The sequence below is a fragment of the Xiphias gladius genome, chromosome 1, assembly GCF_016859285.1.
Source record: "Xiphias gladius isolate SHS-SW01 ecotype Sanya breed wild chromosome 1, ASM1685928v1, whole genome shotgun sequence".
In the NCBI taxonomy this organism is placed as follows: domain Eukaryota; kingdom Metazoa; phylum Chordata; class Actinopteri; order Istiophoriformes; family Xiphiidae; genus Xiphias; species Xiphias gladius.
The window spans coordinates 7,441,244-7,463,868 of NC_053400.1; the positions used below are offsets into that span (position 1 = coordinate 7,441,244).

A 22,625-nucleotide genomic window follows, 5' to 3' on the forward strand; every position below is an offset into this window, starting at 1 on the left:
AGACGCTGCTCCCACTAACAGACCTTGTCAATGGCTCTGACCAAACTGGTTTCTGAGTTTAATTAGTTAGACTAAAAGCGCAGACCATCATTGAAGAGGGTCTTCTTAGGTCTTCTGACTGGCCTATTATTTGCATGAAAATAACTGACTGGTAGTCAGTCAGTCGCCTGTTAAGGAAAAGGCATCACCTTCACTTTCGGGCATCATATCTATCTACATAACAAACCAACTACCTGTTTTCTGCAGCTGACTTTCTCCTATCTTATGACCACCAGTTTAGTAGCATCATATCAGCCCCTGGAGGAGCAGTCACACATACCCTGACACAGACACTGGCAAAATCCATAGACCAGGCAAACTGTCAAGCTTGATGGCACCAAGCTAACACATACAATACCCAGAGTTACTCTCTGGATCACTAACAAGTAGATTCCTAGAGGCAGTGAACCAAAGTACAAGAAACCCAGCAGCCAGACCAGGATGCGTGGGACATGATTACAGAACTTAGAAAGGGCGTCCTGATCAGATGGCCCATTGGAACCCATCGATACTGAGTCCAGGCTTTGCTCAGCATAAATGTCAGAGCTGCCGTTGTGGCTAGGGGAGTGCTGTGAGTCCCTCGGCACTTCCATAATGGTGATTACCAGGCAGTTGGAGGAGTCACGAGATGGGCTAGAGGAGGAGAAACTCTTTGGAGTCAGGATCACCTCCCTGTTGTGGTCGGAGCTCCAGGATTTGTCCCTCACTGCCAAGTGGGACATGATGTTAGCATCGTCAGGCAGGGCAGATACCTCGAACTCTGTGATCTCAGTTTGGTGTCGGCAAAAGGGGCAGGAGATGCAGCCTGCACCATCAGCAATGTCCACGATCTTAATGAGGCAGCGGGCACAGACCCTGTGCAGGCAGTCCAGGATCTTAGGCTTGCGGTTGTGGGCATTGTAGCGCTGGTAACAGATTTTACACTCTAATTCCTCTGGTGGAGAAAAGTCCTTCTCCTCCAACTCAGGCTGAGGGCAGCTCATCTTCAAGTCATGTTCTGGTGAAAGATATAAAGGCAGAGACAGATTGAGAAAAAGAGAGTTAGAGGGATAATGATCTTTATCTAGTCCAGCATTACATGTGACTTTGAATAGGAGGTTAGAGATGGCACTGAAACAAGCGGATGGTTCTGACTAAAGTATCTGTAGTCAGATCTATCTCTGCCCAGCAGGAAAAGGTCAGGACTCTGTCTTCTACTCCGACTGCTTCTGCTCTTTGTACCTACTGCTGATGAATAATTTAAGGTGACAACAAATATTTTTTTTTAATCAGTGTTTGTGTAGAATACAGTGTTGTTGCAGTTCCTAATTAAATGACCACTGACTTTAATCTTTTACATTGTTGCTTTTAGTTTTGTTTATTTGTTGTCCCCTTGATGATATAAAGCCTTGTTAAGTTTTTTATTTGGTTTGTTAGGATGCAGAACTATAGAGCTAATTAATTTTTTTGTTAAAAGCTGTTCCCTTCTATTTTGTTTATACTGACTAATTTCACTGACCAAATTAGTGTTTTAGCGTTTTTGAAGAATAGAGAGAGAATAGAAAATATAGGCATCATTATTGATATCACATTTCACACAACATTATCATGTTTTACATGTACATGTTTTAAACATAGTAGTCACTTGTCTTCACCCACCAGCCATAAAGACAGTTTCAAGTTATGATATGGGATTAAGGTTTACGCAAGTGTTTCTGCAAGTTATCAACGCCTGTTATTGTCACACCTGTATCAGTTCTAGTTGATGCCAGCAGCTTCACTGGGGTTCTACATAATTGCTGACAGCTATTGAAGTCGTAAACGGCTGATACAAGAAATTTTCAATCATTAATAAGGTCAAATGGCTGTAAGCATGCATCTATAGACACAAAGCATGAATATGTTAAGGAACCCCCACTGCATTTACTCTGCCCCAGACATTTACTGTGGTAGATCGTGGTCACCTGAGGGGACATACTGTAAAAGGTCTTTTAAGATTTCAAGATCTTCATAAAATGATAATACATTAAAATATCAATATTGAAAGAATGCTTAATTATACTTATTTCCTACAAGCTATTTTACATTGCATGTCCACTCTTTGATTAATACATTTTTACAATCAATAGCCTGTTATCCTTTTTCTTACTTAAATTAGGTAGATTTATAGATTGGTTCACATGTTTTGAAGCTGTTGAGAGTGAAACTGAATTCGATGGTGAAGAGATGTTACTAGTTGTTCTTGATTCATTATGGCCTTGTGTCTAAACATGCATTTTTAAATTTAAAATTGGAAACATCATCTCTTAAGTTTTAATAATTCAGGTTAATATTTTTTTTATCATTTTTGTTAAGTGACTAATGATTCAGGGCATTTTGCTAAGGAATGGTGATAACATATTGAATTGGTGGTAAGGTTTGTTGGTAACATCACATAGAGTGGAACTGGCTTGGTGCAGTGGGCAATGATACTGGCATATTAGTAATATTTTGGTGGGGTTTAATATTTTGGCATGGTGGTAATTTTTGGAATGGTAGTTATATGATGGTACGGTGATACTATTTTGATGAGCTGGTAAACAATCAGTAAAATGTTCTAATATAGATGCAGTAGTAATAATAATGTCATGTTATTATTTAAGTTGTGTCTTGGACCGATGGTTAAAGATAAACCCTGTGACCTTTCGGTTGGAGAAACCACTCTCAAACCTCTGTGTGACCCTGCTATCCTGGTATGTGGATACTGATACCAAGCAGTAACACCCTTGTTTGTTCCAGCCAGAAATACCATACCATCACATAGGTTTAACATTAGTTGCACAAACCTACCAATTGCAAATTACTAATTACACTAAGATTACAAACCACATAGACTCACATACTCTTACGCTTAGCCTTACAGTGCCCTTATACACCCTGATGAGAAAAGCCAACTGAACTTGTGTTTAACAAGAAATATACCTTGACATGAGCTTCTAAAATAACTCATTGGGCATTACCCTGGTTGAGAATTCGAGAGCAACGACACAATTAGCCATGACACAGAAATAATAATATAAAGAAAGCCCTGACTATGGATGCATGAGCCCAGCTAAAATCCTAAACATAAAGACTAATTCATCCTCAGTTAATGGACTATAACAAACACCTATGGTTTGTTATGGTGTTATAATACTAGCACAGAAGCAATCGCTTTATTCTCCCACCTCATTAAGTCTAAAGGGCCAGGAACATACAAAGTCTAGAGACTGACGAGACCAAATAATAAAAACCAAAACATACTGTACAACAAATAGAAGCTATATAACAAATCTGATTCCACAAACATTTAGCTTTGATGTGTTGATTAGATCAGTTTCCACTATTACTTTCACATTGTTGTAGCACTTATATAACAAAATATATCTGAGCCATGATGGGTTGTCAGATAACCCAACACCAGAGGCAAGGCCCGAAACTCTTCTTATTCTTTAGTAAACTAAAACTACCACTCTGAGAATTGTGAAATACAGTGAGATCACCCCAAGGGGATCAGCTGCTTAGCAGAGGGTCTGTAATTTTCAGTATGCTAGAAACACTCTCCATTCCAGATATCGTCGTTGTTGTATAAGTGTAAGGGTGTGCTGTGTCAAAGATGTGTCCAACAGCAATCATCTTGGTGGTGGTAACTGATAAGACTGTGTTTAACCTAGTCTTGTTAAAGTTCGGTTTGCTTCTACATATTTAGGGATAATAGCATTTATTTTTTTATAGTCTCTTCTCCTGAAATAACCTGCAGCAAAACATGAAATATGAATACCAATTTCTTACTGGTAGAGGAATATACAGTAGTTTCTTTTTTTCAACTGACTGATTTAGTTGTTGGGGTTTTCTTGTTATGTCAGCATATGGCCACTCTGCCTTGGTGGGTTTAACGGGCAGTTGTGCCAGGAGCAATTGCCAGAAATGAGGTTATAGAGCACATGCTGTGTCTGAGGCTGAGTCAATAGACACAGTACCATGACCTGTAGCTGGACTCATGCTATCATGACAGTAGAATGTTTCCCACAGAATTAGGCTCTATTTGTGTTAGTAGCTGACAGCTCTATCTCGGTGTTTGCTGTCAATCTCACCTATTGCTTCTGGCCTAACTGTGTCTCCCACAGCAGCATGTTGGCTGCTGTCCTCCTTCTCCTCTCTTACATCTCTCTCTTCATGATATCACTGCTATCCCTTCCTGGCCATCTCTTGCTACTTCAGCTGCCACAGCAGCACAAGTTGAAGCTTGGAAATATTCCAAAGAAATTAATTGAATAGCTAGTCACACTGGTCAGATTGTTAAGCTTTCCCACGTGTTTTTTTAAGTTTCTCTGTACTCTGTTTTGTTAATACTTCTGGTCCAGATCGCCTTTGCGCTTCCTCAGGACGAGCCTTTTTGAGTCTTTGAAAATATTTTTGGCTGGGCCACAACAGTGGGGCCAGCTCTATAAACATGAATGTCGGTGACTGACTGACTGACTGACTGATAAAGGTACACCATTAGTCAGCCAAATGCCGCTGATTAAGTGCTGAAGTTACACCATTGGTTATTGCTATTTCAAAATGAAATGGCGCAAGCCATTTTAATTGCTTCATCAGGGGGGTGTTTACAGGCAGTGTTGCCAATTTAGAGCCTTTTTCTCTACATTTACCGACTTTTCACACCCTTTTAGAAACTTTTCTTCACAAAAGCACCTACCGACAAATCTAGCAACTTTTTGGATTAACTTCAGTTTCTTTGTGTAGAAGAGAGTCGCCAGTATTGCCCCGCGAGCACGAGGTCGAGCTTTTTCCTCTGCTGGCACACCTCTCTATGTGTCTCATTCAATTCACCGCACGGCAGCTGATACACATGTGATTGAGCTTTTAACTTTCTCTCTGAGGGATCATTTTGCACGTAAATATAGCTGAAATTACAGCACTGCTGTTGTCTTTAACTTATGTGTATGGGGATTTTGTCAGGCGACGTCGTGGGCATAAAATCAGGATTTTAGCAGTGCAAAGCAGCACCTTGGGAATGGCTTGGAAGTGACTGCTGGTTAACATGTGGTCTTAATGGGCCACGTTTCAGTCACTATTTCATACTTGTTCCCTTATCTGACAACAGAAACAGAAAAACATGTAAATGAGACCCGCTTTATTGGGAATTTGGCTGTATTACATAACTGTATATGTTAGCACAGAGAGTAGGACAGAGGCAAACAGATAAAGGGTGGTCCAGCCACATACTAGGTTTTGACCTAGTCTTGTTCAGTATTCATCTGGATTGAGGGAGCAAATATTCAGCGTCTGAGTTACATATTTAAGATTAACCTATCCACTTGCATAAGCAATCGATATTGATTAACAGTTAGCCAACAACAATCCTTCCTCCTACACATGATCGTGTTTTGATTCAGAGTGTGCATGGAGAGGACGGACTATTCACAGACGGGCCGGTTTGAGAGAGAGAGAGAGAGAGAGAGTGAGGCAAGGGGGGGCTTAATGAATCAATATGCTCCAAGCAGCTCTACAGTGAAATAAGATTTTACCAATTTGGAATAGTTATAAAAAATAGAAAATCAGTATATGGCGATCAATTTTTGATATTGTGGCAGGATGCCACAATATCAATATTGGGAAACACTGACAGTAAGTTTAATAAAACTTGAAGATGTTGTTCCTAGTACACTCAAATGTAGGAGACCGATGCTTAGGCAAGATGTAGCCCTTTGAAACTGTTTCCCTTTGATCTGGTATAGGGAGAGGAACTGGGCAGTTTTTCCTGCATACAAGGGTTTTGACACTTCCCTGATGGGCTGATTGGTGTGGGAGAAACATGCATCTTTGACTTCAGGGACAATCATCACCCCTGATCTCTGAGGGTCTGCCATATACCTTGCCATTGTAGCACAGATCAGGCATCGTTTTGGCTGGCTGTTAGTGGAAGTCCTCACTGTCACCTAGCAATGGTCCTCGTGGGATATCAATCCTTAGAGCCTGTTTTACATGTAACCTTTCACAAAAGCAGTCATGAAATATCTTCAGAGGGTCAGAACCCCATGCCCCAGTTGGATTCTGGACCTTGCTTGATTGGTATATTAAGGGCATCATGTGTCTAGATCTGGTCACAACTCTCTCAGGTCTGAAGTTTCCACCCATATGGTTCTGGGTAGCCAGCCCATGATCAGCATGGCTGAGCAAGAGTAGCTGAGCAGCTGAGGTCTTTATCTCTAGTCTAGGTAACAACTACTCAGTGGCAATACCCCTGTCCACTTTGAAGACATATGGTGCTTATTTGCAGCTGTTTGTTGTGTGTGGATATTATTATCACCCACTAGAACAAGCTGACATGGACATCCTGTATATAGAGTATAATTAGTGCTCCTCTTATTCTTAATATCTACTACAGTAAGATGGAATGCATTCTTAAGCATTCTGTTGTGATCCCCCAGTTGTGACAACGAGGTTAAAAAGGTTAAACCTCCATAAAATAACTGAGTGCTTTAGTGACCTATAGTTGCTGTTACTTCATTCCTGTTACTTCTTACTTTACCTCTCTATTTGGTCATTAACAGGTCCTCCCTTGTGACAGGAAGATGCTATATAAAGAAAAGCCGGTCATTCATTCATTCATGACCATGAAATATAGATTGAAGAGGTGGATGGTGCTTTTGGCAATTGCCCAGGGGGCCTCTCTGTGACTTGCTGACTGTTAAATATTTTAGCCACCAGTCTATTGCGTTAAAAAGCTGTCTTAAACATGTCAGAAAGATGTCAGAAAAAAAACAGCTCCTACTACATCAATCCCAGGAGCAGTCAAGTCAAGTCAAGTCAAGGACAAATAAAAATTGTAAAGAAAGGACCCAGCACCTTCTTCAAAGCCTTTTTTAAATGTTTTGAAACATCATCAATATTGTTTATATCAGTTTTTTCTCCTTTTTTATTGGCTCATTGCTACCTTGATGGCACATTACCACTACCAATACAGTGGCATGAAAAAGTTTGGGTACTCATTTAACTATTCTGTTACTATGAATAGTTAAGTGTGTAGAAGATGAACTGATTTCCAAAAGGCATAAGGTTAAAGATTACACATTTCTTTAATATTTTAAACATCTTTTACAGTTTCAAAATAACAAAAAAGGAAAGGGGTCCAAAACAAAAGATTGGGCACCCTGCATGGTCAGTACTTAGTAATACCCCCTTTGGCAAGTATCACAGCTTTTAAACACTTTTTGTAGCAGCTAAGAGTCCTTCAGGTCTTGTTTTGGGGATTTTCACCCATTCTTTCTTGGGTGAGATCACAGAATCTCTTGTTCTGAGAGAATCTTGGGCCGTCTTTTATGCACTGCTCTTTTGAGGTCTATCTAGAGATTTTCACGATGTTTAGTTCAGGGGACTATGAGGGCCATGGCAAAATCTTCAGTCTGCACCTATGAATCCTTTGTGGATTTTGAGGTGTCTACAACAGGATGTTGTAGAAGCTATCCTCTTTTTATCCTCAGCTTTTTTTACAGACGATGTGATGTTTGCTCCCAGAATTTGCTGGTATTTAATTGAGTCCATTCTTCCCTCTACCAGTGAAATGTTGCCCGTGCCACTGGCTGCAACACGAACTCAAAGCATGGCCAATCCACCCCCGTGCTTAACAGTTGGAGAGGTGTTCTTTTCATGAAATTCTGCACCCTTTTTTCTCCAAAAATTCCTTTGCCGAAAAGTTTTATTTTAACTTCAACAGTCCACAGGACTTGTTTCCAAAATGCATCAGGGTTGTTTAGATGTTCCTTTGCAAACTTTTGACGCAGAATCTTGTGGTGACGACGCAGGAGAGGTTTTCCTTCTGATGACTATTCCATGAAGTTCATATTTGTGCAGGTGTCGTTTCACAGTAGGACAGTGCACCACCACTCCAGACTGCTTCCTTAAAGTCTTTTGCAGTCAAACGGATTTGGTTTGCCTTTCTTGCAATCCTATAAGCAGTTCTATCTGACAGTTTTCTTGGTCCTCCAGACCTCAACTTGACCTCCACCGTTCCTGTTAACTGCTATTTCTTAATTACATTATGAACCGAGGAAACAGCTACCTTTGCTATCTTCTTATGGCCTTCTCCTAAATTATGAACATTCATTTTTTTTATTTTTTAGAGTGCTAGGCGGCAACAATAACCAGCAATGGGCAGCCCATGGCTGCTGATTGTTGGTGCAAGGTTTGAGGAGTCAGAGTATTTATAAAGCTTTGAAATTTTCATCATCTGGCCTTTCCTAACGATGGTTGTGAACAAGCCATAGCCTTAACAAGCTAATTAAGGTCTCAGATCTTGGTAAAAGTTATCTGAGTTATTTTGTATGGTTCTTTTTTCCTTTATTCACTCTAAACTTGCACAAAACAGAAGAAAATATACATCAATCTTGCTTAAAAATGTTGAAAAGAATGTTTTATCTTTAACTTTATGCCTTTTGGAGATCTTGGCCATCATCACTTTACAGACCAACCAGTTGGATGGTCCAGAGAAGTTATGGTATGGGGTGACTTGGGACATTTTACTGCCCAGGTGTTGTGGTTCAACAAATGACTATGTTTTTCCGATCTTTATCTGCTACCAGATTCTTAATTTCTGAATCCTGAAATTGTTTTCAGCTTGGCATTGGAAAGTCTGTGAACACAATCTCTATTAGCACATACGCCTACACCTAGCAGTTAAGGAAGACTGTGGTGATGCGCTGCTGAAGCATAATAGGGTGGGCCTAGTCATGCCAGGCAATGCTTTCCCCTCTGAAATGCAGTCTTGTGGCCAAATAGAGATGAAAAGCATGCCATAGCATATTTTATTTACAGTACACGTAGACTGCTTACTGTACATGTAAATTATTTTTGCCTTTTCTCTGTTGGAAAAATTCTTTACAAATCCATCTGTATGCTGTGATATATAAATTATTTCTGAAAATTGAACATCTCTCTATATTTACCCATAGGGAGGTTATTTGTTACACTTAGCCAAAACCAATGGCATCTAATACACTAGCCCTGCAGTAAATAATGTTTATGTCTATGCAGACATTCAAAGATATTCAGTGGTAAGGTAGAATATCAAATTAGCAGGTGAGCAGTCTCCCACTGAACAATTCTGCATCATACCCTGGGACAATTGCTAGGGAACCAGGCTGCTTAAGTTGTTAGCTAACTGCGTACAATGTATGGTGGGATGGTACAGATGCAGTGTGATATGAGCTGATAGGCCAAAGGCTAGACAGAGGGATAAATAACAGAGAGCACATACATGGAGTGTGGTGGTACAATAAAGGGCAGCTACAGCTATATTGAGGAGTGATAGATGAGCCACAAGGCAATAAATGATCAAAGACACTGGTAATTAATGGAATGATAGTGTGGTAGAATACAGCATTGTAGAGTCCACATGAAGCATAAGAATGTAGGAGAAAAGTTTCCTAGTGTTGTTTGTGTGTTCTGACTGACTGAGCAGTTGATTGAATGGTGTACTGAAAGACAGACGAGTTAACTGACTAGTTGACTTAATTATTCACAAGTTGATTGACTTATTAGTTGGTCTTCAAGGTAAATATGTTAAATTTGGAAAGTATATCGTTTATTTGAAAAGGTTATGTAGCTCCACTGTGGACGAGGAATAACACAGTGGAGCAGGTGGATGGAAGCTGACATTTGACATTTAGGAACTGGAAGATTGGGGGAGAGTTGACACTGGAAAGAATAAAATTGTGTTCCTGCTCTCCAGAGTAATTTAGAGGTCAATTACATCTTACTGTGGCACACATACAGTAGGTTTATACATTGTTCTCTAGAAAACACTGGGGAGGCACTGTTATTATATTGGAATTTTCAGTAACATACACTGTAATAAGCAGGATGAGCTGGGCTATGTAATGATTATGGAGACTACTCTTTACCCATAGAGTGTGTTTTGAAGTATCCTTGAACAAGATATGGAGGTCCAGACTTACTAAACATCTAACATGCATCTAGATATGTATTATTTAGGCTTGCTCAGTTAAGCTGCTGTCTAAGTTGCATTTAAACCCTAATGTGCACCTTTGTCCTGTATGCATCTGATTCTGCACTATCACACCATGTTGTTCATAACAATAGGACTGCGTGAAAAAATTTGCAATTTCATTCATGTCTCTATCTAGTGTGATTCTTACATGACCAAAAAGAAAACCAAGTGCAAGTCAGATGACAAGACAAAAACATTTAACCTGTGCAAAATACTGGAGAGAAAAAGAAGAAGCTTCAGTGGAACAACAAAAACAAGTAAGTCTGAATCAAGAGAGCATTTTTGATGATAGGTAGATGTCACCAGGGCTGTGCGATGTAGACCCAAAATGACATCTCTGTATTTTTAGGCTGAATTGCGATACAAGATATATATCTTAGTATTTTCTCCAAAGTGGGCTAAATGTTCATTTGTAAATCAAAGCCACATACGAGATGTCAGAATGGGATAGACCGGACAACCCGAAAACATAATCCCTCCAGCCATGGCTATCGCCGGCACGGAGGCATAAAAATAGGCCTGTGTTTCCCACAAGGTGAGAATTTACTTACTGGTAGGTGGTGCGGCATGTGATCAATGTGAATGAGACCCATGGTTTAGAGGGGGAGAGTGTAACTCAGGTTAATTTCTCTAGCTACAATTTACAGATGCCCCTTAAACGCCTTACATGCAGGCTATGGGTAGACGCTAGCTAGACAGCTGCGCACAGACAAGCTTCTAGTCCCCACTTAGTTACTGCAGCATATGCATCTCAGACAGGTCTGTGTTCAGAAATTAGTTAAATTAGTTAGTTTGAAAAAAGTGAAATAAGGCATTCTAATGTAAGATTTACTTAAGTTGAAATTGGGTGATTTTATCTACCTGCCAGGGTGTTATTCTACCTTTGCGGGCCACCCAAGAGCCTATGTATGGGAAATGCTGCTATCTCTTAGAATGCTCCTTCAGTTGTTTTTTCAGTAACAATAACAGATCGATTTGAAATAGACAGTCTATCAAGGTACTCATAGTAGATGTGGTGTGCATAATTACGCTTCATTTAGACTGTGCACTAGATTTCATTTAAAAACTAAACGTATGACTGCTGAGCACGAATACCTGTCGTACCGCCTTCAGATGGTTTTATAATTCAGTTAACTAAATGGAAAGGCCTTAAGATAGTATTAAAGCATTTATGGATTATAGATACAATAGATACTAGATACTGAAGGATACAGCTTCCATGTCACTCATTACATCTGTGGTGCACATTGAATGAATAGGCAAAGCATGATTCAAGTTTAGGTAAATATTAGCTGATTATACAATTACATGTGACAGTCGTGCAGACAAAAAGAGTTTGTGGCCTTTAAGTGTGCATTAGAGTGCAACTACCTTAGGGTTCATCAGACTTGTCATTGGCATCTACATCCCATTCGAGCATCTTCTGGACCAGTTGCTATGTGTGTGTCAGTCTACCCCTGTAGCGTTAATACTGTGTAACGGGCTGCTCTTTATAAATCAGATGCTAATTTAACACATGCAGTTAGAATGAGACTGTCCTCCCAAGGTTAACAACAGCATAAGTCATTTCAGAAAGTACCCAAAACAAAATGCTGACATTTAAATCACCAAGCCCTCTAGCGGCCATGGTAATTATGAAGGGTGCAAAAGAGTAACCCAGGTGATGGTATTATAGAGCGAAACATTTTGTGTAGGGAGGAGATCAGGATGGATGGTTGGGTCACCAAAACATTAGGCTTTAACATAGGAGACCACTTTTGTTCCCTGATGTTTTTCCTTTAACTTTGACCATGATCATTCCACAACCTTATCACGATGATTATAATTGTAACCATGATCATGAAGCTCCCTTAAACCTAGCAAAGTAGTAATTCTACACCAAATGTATTTGAACATAAACCATGATCTTTCCCTAAACCTAATAAAATGTTTGTGCCTAAACCTAACCAAACCTTAACCATTGTGTTGTCACAAAATGGATTTGTAATGTTTTTGGACACTGACAAATCCTGTTGTCCTGCCAAGAGTGGCATTGGATCAGAAAATGTGTCATTCTAAAGATCGCTTCAATCAATGTATTTTGCAGTTTAATTTGGATAACTTAGTTGGAACAGTATGTACAAACCAACAAGTCATTCTGAATCACTACCAGCTCCATTCATGCTGTTTTTGTAGTTGACCCTGAACACTCACAGGAGGTCAAACCAGAGGAGAATGTCCGCTTTGCAAAAATCAATAACGTATCACATTAAATTATTCTACAAACAACTGCCAGTAACAAATTGGTATTTTTAAAAGCAAGAAGTGCTTTGCTCAACAGGTTTTGTCGTGTAATGGAAAAGACTTTGATCATCGAGATAAAAGCAAAATCTAAGATGTGTTATCATAGCTACAGACGTCTGTACAACTCTGAACCCCAGATGCTCTGTTGGATCTGGACTTTTACAGCAAGGATTACAAAAGAGCCAATATTCTGCATTGATCCTAGCAAGATTAATTTGATCAAACACTGTGTTTACCTGCATTTATCCTGTAGCATTTGATATGGGTAAAATAGTAGGTACACCGATCAGCCTCAACATTAAAACCAGTTAATGGTGTATATATACAGTATGTTCTCTATTCACAAAATATATTTTGCTTTTGCTTTTAGCTGGTAGGTGCTGTTAGGTGACTTTGTGGGTTTAAATTAACAGTCTGACTTTGTCCAATTCTACTGACAATGTTATATTCATTTTGGAATAAAATCTTTCCCTTACATGTGTCAACAATTTGTCATTCGAGTGCAGAACTGCTGTATTTTACAATGTAAAAACTGAACCTAAAAGATAAGCTCAAATTTATCAAGTGCATGTTTGATAGGTATAAAAAAGTGAAAAAAAACTCTTAACTCACCATGTGACTAACAACACACCTGGAGAGGATCTACCTTCTACAACATTTTTATTGCCAGTCTTACAGTAGGCATCCCACAACACAAATGTCACAAAAAGCCCCTAATGCACCCCGCTGTTCCTAAACTCTTTGGCCCTGTTCATACCTGGAATTAACATGCATCTTGGATGATATGATCACAAGTGGACAGCTCTAAGTACGTCACTTCGCACTTGGCATCAGAATGTGTCTCCACATGCTTTTCGAGTGATCACCTGGGATTGGATCGCACTTCCCTGCTCTATGTGCAAATAAACACGTACATCTATTCTTTTTGCAAATACCAAATGCGTTGCTGTTTTTAACCTGCGGGAGGCAGCAATGCACTTCCTGTGCCTAGTCTGCTGGAAATAATAATTAAATATTCAGACGTTGCAGACAAAGCCAGCTTGCACAATTTGTACGACTTGTATTTGTTTGCGAATCAGTACATACATCTGCTCATGAAGAGGACGTAAGTTGAGTAGGCAGTCCTTCAATGTGGCCCAAGATATATTCAAGTACACACTTCTATAGGACTGTGGCCATATGCGGCCCAGACCACCTCCGAATGTGGTCTGAGTGATCATATCTCAATTTGTCCTCAATGAGTCTTGGGTACATCCACACCTGTACTTAGAGCTTTCCGCTTCGGATCAGATCACCCAAGGCGCATCAGAGGTATGAACAGAGCCTTAGATAGCTACACATTTGTATGCATGTGTATAGCTTGTGATTTATCAATTCTTATGGCAGGCAAGATGGTATACTTATCCTCCCAATCCTTTATGTTGTCTGTTACCCCTGTCCTTTCTCTGTCCTCCTATTTTCAGCATAGATTGTTGATGATAGCTTTGACCTTTGCTGTCAGAATATCTGCTAGGTGATGCTTCTCTGAATTATACCATTGATCCAGAGGATTACCTTCATGCTGCTGTTGGCAGATCTTTCATCCTTGTTTATAACAATTATGTATAAAATCAGAGCAGGCTATTTGGTAAACTTACCTAATTTTTTTTAGTTAGCCTGTTAAAATACACAGAGTAAGCTTCAACTGTACTTTCTAGATTTATTCATTTGAAAAATGGCACAAGAACTTTGCCCTTTTCTAATAATATTTTGGTGAGACTGAGATTTCTAGGGGCTTTATATTCTAGTATTTCTTAAGGTCTGCTTTTAAATCAATTCTCGTATTTCAGTGTATTTGTTTGTGTATCTTTTTCAATTCATGTACATTTAAACCCCATCTATTTCAAATTTTTGACATTAAGTCCAGTCAAACAACTTTGTCTCAATGGGATAAATTGGGATTTGGGATTTTTGACATTTATTCAAAAGTTGAAAAAGTTTTAGTTGGAAATTTGACTTGTTAGCAATTTAAACTGGAATTATGCTTCAAATACACATATTTCAGTGTGGTTTTTTTTATGTATCTATTTCGATTCATGTACATTTACACCCCTCCTATTTCAAATGTTTGACATTATGTCCAGTTAAACAACTCTGTCTCAATGGGCCAAACTGGGATTTGGGATTTTTAACATTTATTCAGAAGTTGAAAAAGTTTTAGTTGGAAATTTGACTGGTTAGAAATTTAAACTGGAATTATGCTTCAAATACACATATTTCAGTGTGTTTTTTTTTTAGTTTTTTTTTTTTTTATGTATCTAATTTGATTCATGTACATTTGCAACCCTTCATTTTCAAATGTTTGACATTATGTCCAGTCAAACAACTCTGTCTCAATGGGCCAAACTGGGATTTGGGATTTTGGACATTTATTCAAAGGTTGAAAAAGTTTTAGTTGGAAATTTGACTGGTTAGCAATTTAAACTGGAATTATGCTTCTGCAAATATACATTGCAGAAGGTAGAGAAGGGAATTAGGAAAACCATAGGTCACAGAGGAACCAGTGTGCAAACCTTCCAAATTTCAGCAATGCATCCAGCAGATCTGCCCCTCAAACATGCTGATTGGTTGATTAGACTCCTGTCAGGAGGCAGGTTCGAAACAGAGGAGGAAAAAAACATTATATAAAAAATATAAAAGTTTGAAAATATAAAAAAAAAAAGGCAGTGCAAACATCGCTGAATGACCCCAGAGCATATTTGCCTGCAAAACTTTTCAAACACAGTCTACTGACTTTTCTTAGTAAATAGGGCTGAAGATAAGTAGTACCCAGCCTTGTCTGACAGAACAGTGGGTACCTTTGCTTCATCAGGTGGATTGGTAAATTCATCCAAAAACATTGCTGTATAATCAGTTGTCGCATCCCTAAAAATTTTTAGTTGGTGTAATTTGGACTGATATTCAGGCAATTTTCATCAGTCTTTAGCTGTGACAAAGCAAATCTATGGATCTAAAATGACGCATTTAACACAAACAATACTCTGTCAGGACCACATTTGTCAAAGTGTATTTCATCATAAAACAGCAATTACCCTATGTCTGGGGATGTGGCTCAGTTCTGCAAGCTCCCTGCCATCTAATGTAGGCAATGCACACAAGAGTATGAGGAAGCGCGAAAAGTGAGCACTAACGGAACAGAACCCAATGCAACAATGACAGAGGTGCTAAAATGTTCAGATAAGCTAGTACTAATAGGATGTGTAAACACTGATTGAACAAAACTTAAGGTAACTGACAGTAAAACCATAATATGAAAATAAGATGACCAAAAGGGTTGAAGTTGCATAATGTGTTAATTGGAGCATTTAAGCATATAATCTGAGCTGCTGGCTCATCACAGTTTTTGCAGGCATGTTAAATAAAGGTGGATTTATGTTCTTTGTTAGGTTGTTTCTGCTGTCCCAACATAGAAGAATACAGTGTAGGAATATATTTATAGTGCAGCAATGAATTTAATTTGATGATTACTATAGGGCCAAAATACAAAAATAACACAATAATACAAAATAATAAACATAAATAATAGTACAAAATAATTGCATCTCTATTCTTTCGCTCACTTTGTGATACAGAGCAACAGTTGGAAGCCTTTCGCTGGAAACAGCTATGGTAGCAATCTGACCAGTCATATTTCCTGTGGTTTTTCATTGGGATTCTCCATGGCTCCTGTAGATACATTTTTGAGGAGGCACAAGTCAGTACTTCCATCGTAGCTACAGAATCCATGGACGTAGCATTTGTGATACTGTCGTAGAAGCACAAATCCATCTTAAGAAGTCAGCTGAGAATTTGTCATTCCACAGTAGTCAACTAGCTGATCCAGTTTTTTCAAATACAACAGACAAAAAAGGCTTACTTATCCTGCCTCATTCATTACAATACATTGTAGACACAGTATTACCGGTTGCCATTTCAAGCCAACCTCCAACAAATCACCACACAACTGTAGACTCTTCACAAGAGTCTGACTCCCAAGCAGATCACAGATTTTTAACCAGAGGGACATGACAGCAAGTTTCGTTGGAATTGGCAAATCAGATCCTCCTTGACATTGAGTTTTATGCTGCACACCACTGGCTTAGGAGGAGAAATGTCATAATTTATAACCTTCACCCCTTGGAGCTTAGAATTGCCACCACACTCTTGCATTGTCTACCACTGGAAGCTGTCCAGTAAACAAACAGTACTGTAGGAAACAATATAGTATCTTGCTTGTTACTTCAGCCACAACTTTATGCCCGTTTGCTCCACTGCATACGTACATCAGGTGATCCTATTTCTTCCATTAAATTTAACTTCCTGTATTGTATTCTTTTGTCTCACCATGCTCTCATTCAGTGTATCCATTTGTCTTTTATTAAATGGAGTACGTTGATTTCAGCAGAAAAGGTTAATCTGTTTACACACACAATGATGTTTTATAGCTGATAGAATGGAGTTATTGCTACAGGGAATTTAAACATCATTTGGATTTGTGAATGAATGAAATGGAAAAAATAGAATGATGTTAATGAGGTTGCAAATGTTTAATAAGAATAATGGCAGGTTAGAGGAAAGAAAGAGAGGACGGTGCTTATAGAATAGTCTTAAAAGAGGCCCAAGAGACTCTGTATTCAGGCTGTAGCCGTTGTTGGCTGCAGCACAAATCATATTTCAGCATAAGGCAGAACACACAGTATGGAAGTACTGAGACATGGTTGGCTTCGAGGAGGTGGCAGGACCCAAAGGATCAGCTTTAGCTGACTTCTCATATGGACAAACAAAAGAATCCAGTGACTGGTCATTTTAGAAAATTAATGGTGTGAAGCCTGTGAGCAAGTCGAAGTAGACAACTCAAGTGTACTGTTAGCCACATATATTCAACACTCACCCACAGCATCCACCTGTAGGAACTAGGTTGCCCCAGGGGATAGTTGTTATTGTCAGTGAGTTTGGATGCCAAATACATAACATAGAAATCCATTTAAAGTGAGCTGGCTGGCTGAAATGTACTTCCAACAATTTTGAAGGTGAATTCTTATACGTACAATAAAGCACAATACATGGAAAGCTAAGGCCCACATGCAAAATAGCACACAATTGGTTTCAAAACCCTCCTATATAACAGGAGCTCATATCCTTATTTAAAATAGTACAAAATAGTTTAATGCTATGTTGGAATTAACAGAAACAGGGTGAGACTGATAGCAACTCTCAGTCCCTGCCGAAAACCTTGTAGCCAGAAGTTAAAGAGAGTGTTTGTACGGAAATTTTCTAAGCTGTGATTACATAAAGAGAATTGTGCTTAGTGAAACCTTTGGAGAGGCAAGTGTTATAAAAAAATGTAGCTAAAGTCTCTCACTGGGATGTAGTATAAAAAGTGCTTGTCTGCTCTGAATTTGTAGTATTTTTGTTGTTACTGGTTGGAGAAGGTCAGCCAGCCTCTGGGCTACGGCTACAAGGGGAGATGTATTGTTTGGCATTGCTCAGCTCAGCTTGTTGTGAGGGCTAAATGTCACCGCTTCAATAGGGCTGATGCTGGCGCCCTGCTGCCTCCCTGGGGGGTTGATGGAGAATCAGGCCAAGCTTTTGAGACATTTTGCTGCCTAGATTATAGTTCTCCAACATATAATACCATTTCCATTAATTGCCGAACACAACTGGGAAGTAGCATGCTGGTCGGGGAGAGAGCCAGGGCCATATTGAAGTCTAAGGCTCTTAACTGGCCAAGCCCCTGTATATAATAGGAATAGATTTAGATATATTTCAGATGAATATTTTGATGCCACAGTTACACCTACGGAATCGGAGCTTTTACTTGTAAAGATGATGCTGATTTTTGAACCTATCAATCTTTGGCCATGCAGAAGGGTAAGGATAAATAGTCTGTCATTGTTGATGACGCTTAAGTCAAATTCTATTTATATAGCCCAATATCACAAATTTGCCTCAAAGGGCTTCTGAGTATGTCATACTATAGCAGGGGTGATGACATATGCTGGTATCTAATAACCACCTAGATGTTCCTTTGCAGAGAAGGTGTCAAGTCTGCAGAATTAAATGGGTAAACTTATATTGCCTGTACAGCTCTTTAGAAGCTGAAGCCTGAATAAAATATAACAAAGGCATGCGGCATGTATGTACTAATGCTAATGTACTTAATTTTAACTACATGTTGATTATTTTTCTGTGCTAATTTGGTCATGAGCTGTGTACCCAATTGTATCTGAGTCATTCTTACATTGTCAAAAGTTGGTTGAGTGAAAAGCCCAATCTTTGAGATGTTTACAGTTGTTAGTCTGATGATGCATTGAATATATTTATTTCTTGAAACTGACAGTGCTTAATTGCTTAAAGAAAAATGTTCAAAGCTTTAGGGGAAATATACCAGTGTCAGAGAAGCAAGAGATGTTCTCAGGTGTATGACAAAATCTGAATGTAATCATAGCCATTTGCCATGTGTGGAAACCCCAAGAATGGTACCACCAGGGAACAAGTACCATCATGACAGAATGGCATCATAGAACTCATCTTAAACAAGAAAACAAAAAAAATCAAGGTTGTTTCCTAGTTATCCTTGCATTAATTCACTTAGACAGTAGGTACTACTAAAAAAAAAACTGGACATAGTAAGTTATTGTTTTCTTTTTTGATTTTCTTAAATTTCATACTTGTTGGTTTTGTTACAAATTTAAGATCTGACTTTAGTATAGACCATAGTATAGTATAGTATAGTATAGTATAGTATAGTATAGTATAGTATGGACTAACACAGGAGCAGTACATACAAACAATACCAAACACATACATTTAGCCATTTTTCTCATGTATTACATAGTTAATTCCTAAATAACCTATTAAAATGTATGTTTTGACTCTTTTTCTTCATTTCTTCTTCAGTGCTTTTGCAAAAGACCTGCTCAACTTAAAAATTAATTTTACAGACTTCCTTGTTCATCAAGTCTTTTTTACACAGAGCAAAAATCATTTTGACATACTCTCAACTCTCAAGTCTGTCCTGGGCACTTCATCTCTTTTTCTCCCATCTTTCATCAGATAGCCTAGAAAGAGACCAAGCTTTCTTTCTAAAGTGAGACCCAAACACTCGCAAAATCAGAAAGAAAGGGGAAAATGTGAAGAAATATAAAACTGTCAGCCACATACACGTGCACACATTCAAAACCACAACCTGAAACTGAATCATAGAAAGTGTGAAATATTATAGCCTTAAAGTCATCCAACGGGTAATAAAGTTCAGAAAAGATACCTTATAGTTTTATTTCATAAGAAACTGTTCATCTTTGCTACCTGATTCCCCATTGTATGTCATCCCTCTGTTTAGCATTCTACTCATTCTACAGCACTCAGTTATTACAATAACAAATTTTTCATTGTTGGTAGAAAATGAATCCAAATTTTAACTGGCTGGTTAAGGAAAAAGCTGCTAACACCTGTTGGTGCTTTTCTAAAAACAAGGCTTTATAAAGATTGGCCACATTTTAAGTGCTTTGTAGGTGCTCCCTGTTGCTTTCTGTATACAACAGTCAGGAACAGTTGCGGGTAAAATATGCTTTGTGCGAATCCATCATGTTTGAATAATTACAACTCACCAGTCCTCTGATCTGGTATCATAATTGCTATATTTAAAAGAAAGGGGCAGGGTAGCTTCAGAAGTACAGCCTTATAGATAAATCAGTATGAAAATCATCACCAGTATTAAAGCATAAATCACTTTGCTTAACTGTTCCAGTACGAAATGTCTAATAATCAATTCCAAACAAGCCAATGATAAAGCCAGTGAGAATATAAGAGTATGTAGGGTAAAAGAGTCGAAACAATATGTTTGTTTTGCCCTTTACCAAGCAGACAGAGTGACATACTCCAATGCACACACAAATAAATTGGCTGACAGAAGTCAAACACAAAGACTTTCTGTCCCTATTCAGACCTTGTTTTTCTCATCTCTAAATCTTCAAATGTGTAGAGCACAGAGCAGCAACACACATTATCTACTTGCTCTGTTTCTTTTTGTGCATCTTTATTTTCCTCTGGCTTCTTACAAGGTTTTCTTTCATTGATTATTTCTTAACTTTACTGCCCCTCCTTTTGCTTTATTGGCACGAGTGTTATATTGCATTAGCTGAAGTAAACTAGTCCACATAACGATAAACATGTCTTCCCCTTGTATGAGTTTGCATGTGCTCCACTAAGAGCAGTAGTTATGAACTGTCAGCAGCTCAACAGTCGTTGTCAAATCCTTGAATATGATTCCAAAACAGAACTGTTATTTGCTTACACACACATAAAAACACAAGTACAAACACTTTAAACAAATAAATGCCAAATCCAGTAGAAGTACAGATGCACTCACACCAGCCTCTCTACAGAAGGTCTGCAGGTTAGTGTGTGTGTGTGTGTGTGTGTGTGTGTGTGTGTGTGTGTGTTGTTCCTCACCTTGTCCCAATGTGTGTGACTCCCCTTCCTCCACTCCAGTTGTCTCTGCTGCGCTGTCCTTCATGTAAATCCACCTCTTTCATAGCAACATTCCACATGTCATTCCTGTGTGTGTCTGTGTGTGTGTGTGTGTCTGTGTTTGTATGTTATGTGCAGGTGCACCGGAGGCAGTCGTCAACCAGACTGGCAGCATTGGAGGAGGCAGCAGAGGGGAGGACAGCTTCCTACAAGAGGGAGATCCTTCACCTGCAGAGGCTGCTAAGAGAAAGACAGGAGGCTGAGGAGAGGCTACTGCAGTCCAAACGGTAGGAGGGGAGTGAGGAGGAGAGAGAGAGAGGGAGGAGAGAGTGGAGGTGAAATGGTAGGAGGCAGGCAAGCAGAAAAAGGCAGGAGGATAGGGAGAGAATGTGTGAATGAAAGGAGGAGGAGGAGGAGAGCGAGGCAATATGTGTAGCTTAAAAAAGGAGGGAGGCCAGGGGCAGTGAGAGTTAGCAGTAAGGTGTGCATGGAGGCAGAGCAGGTTACATCAACAAATGAATTGCTGACTAGAAACAGAAAGAGATGTCTAGAATAAAAGATCAATTTCCAGCTTTTGAAACCATCTGTCTTTTTTTTTTCTTTTAATTATTTGCTTTAAAAAGAATAATTCAGGTTTCAACAAGACCACATGACCACACAACACTAAAGCTTGACCGACATCAGCATGTCTGATTATCGTCTGGTTTTACCTTATAATAAATTTACTGGTATCCACATACTATACATGTTGGGTTATACAGTAAATAACAAGGAAATGCAGTACAGAAATGCCTATGATTTTCTTTTAGGTAATTCAGGAACCATGTTGTAGTTACATAGTTTGTCCAACAGAGTACTGTTGGTACATAGGTTATTTTTTCAACTGTAAACTGCCTTACCCCATACATACTCACAGGTCTTTGATGACCAAATTGAAAGCTGCTAAGGGTGTAACCAATATTTTTATTATTATGTATGTAAGAAGGGTTCATAGTAATGAACTGACAGATGATTATCACCTGACTCTGCAGGTACCCTCAGCTCTAGTGTGTTTAAGCATCTTTTATCTTATTGTTTTTGTTTGCCTGCAAATTTACTTTTTTGCATCACTCTCACCACCCTCATCAATGTCATTTCCAGCTGCACCACGTAGCTATTTTTAAGCAAAAAGCTCAGATGAACCCACTGTACGCTACCTGCTCAGCACCAAATGAAAGACCAACAAAGTTAGCTGTTAGGTTGTGAACATAGTGGAGCATTTAGCAGTTAAAAATCCAGGCATTTTCTTCAGCACTTGGTGGAGACAAAAACAGAGCTAAAAGGAGAGTAAACATGGACTTACATACCAGAAACACAGCTCCATATTAACACCAATGTCACTCTGTGTCTACTGGATGTCTAAGCATGCTGTTTGCTAACACGTTTGCCAGAGTTTAGTTTAGTTGTAAGGAAATATAATTTCTTGGAGACAGGGTTCTGTGTCTACAATTTATTGTGCTGCCTCCACACAGCCAAAAACACATTAAAGATACTTTAAAACTGCAATGCAGAACTTTTTCTCCCCTTTCTGGGAGTGACAGTAATTACACAAACACTGTCGAATACGTAGACATTTGCACAGTTCCAAGACAATAATTCATTATTTAGGTAGAGTAATTGTATAGCCTGCTCCTTACAAATCCTACCCTGTCCAAGAGCAGTAAAGCGAAATCTGTGTCTGTCCTCAGTCTCTTCTCTTCTTTCAGCGCTCTCAAACGAGGAAAAGCAACACCAATTGTAATCCGTGTTTGTCCTCACCATGGAT

The 22,625-nt window shown here is 39.0% G+C and overlaps 2 protein-coding genes across 2 annotated transcripts in view; one reads left to right on the forward strand and one right to left on the reverse strand.

Moving 5' to 3' along the window:
- cep89 (centrosomal protein 89) overlaps nt 1-22,625 on the forward strand; it is a 60,773-nt gene that overhangs the window by 29,650 nt on the left and 8,498 nt on the right. The window contains exon 17 of the mRNA XM_040136695.1: nt 20,960-21,108. Coding sequence (XP_039992629.1) covers nt 20,960-21,108 — 149 coding nt within the window. The remainder of the gene's footprint in view (nt 1-20,959; nt 21,109-22,625) is intronic.
- Nucleotides 291-20,867, reverse strand: zgc:165481 (uncharacterized protein LOC100073327 homolog). The gene is made up of 2 exons (XM_040139666.1): nt 20,804-20,867; nt 291-1,036 (listed from the first exon to the last, which is right to left on the reverse strand). The coding sequence occupies exons 1-2, from the start codon at nt 20,865-20,867 to the stop codon at nt 291-293; spliced, it is 810 nt and encodes a 269-aa protein (XP_039995600.1).

Excerpts from the sequence above, each read along its gene's own strand:
- zgc:165481 (XM_040139666.1), bottom strand. The coding sequence starts at position 20,867 with ATGAAGGACAGCGCAGCAGAGACAACTGGAGTGGAGGAAGGGGAGTCA. Across the intron at positions 1,037-20,803 it reads GTCACACACATTGGGACAAG|AACATGACTTGAAGATGAGC; the intron begins GTGAGGAACAAC and ends ATCTTTCACCAG.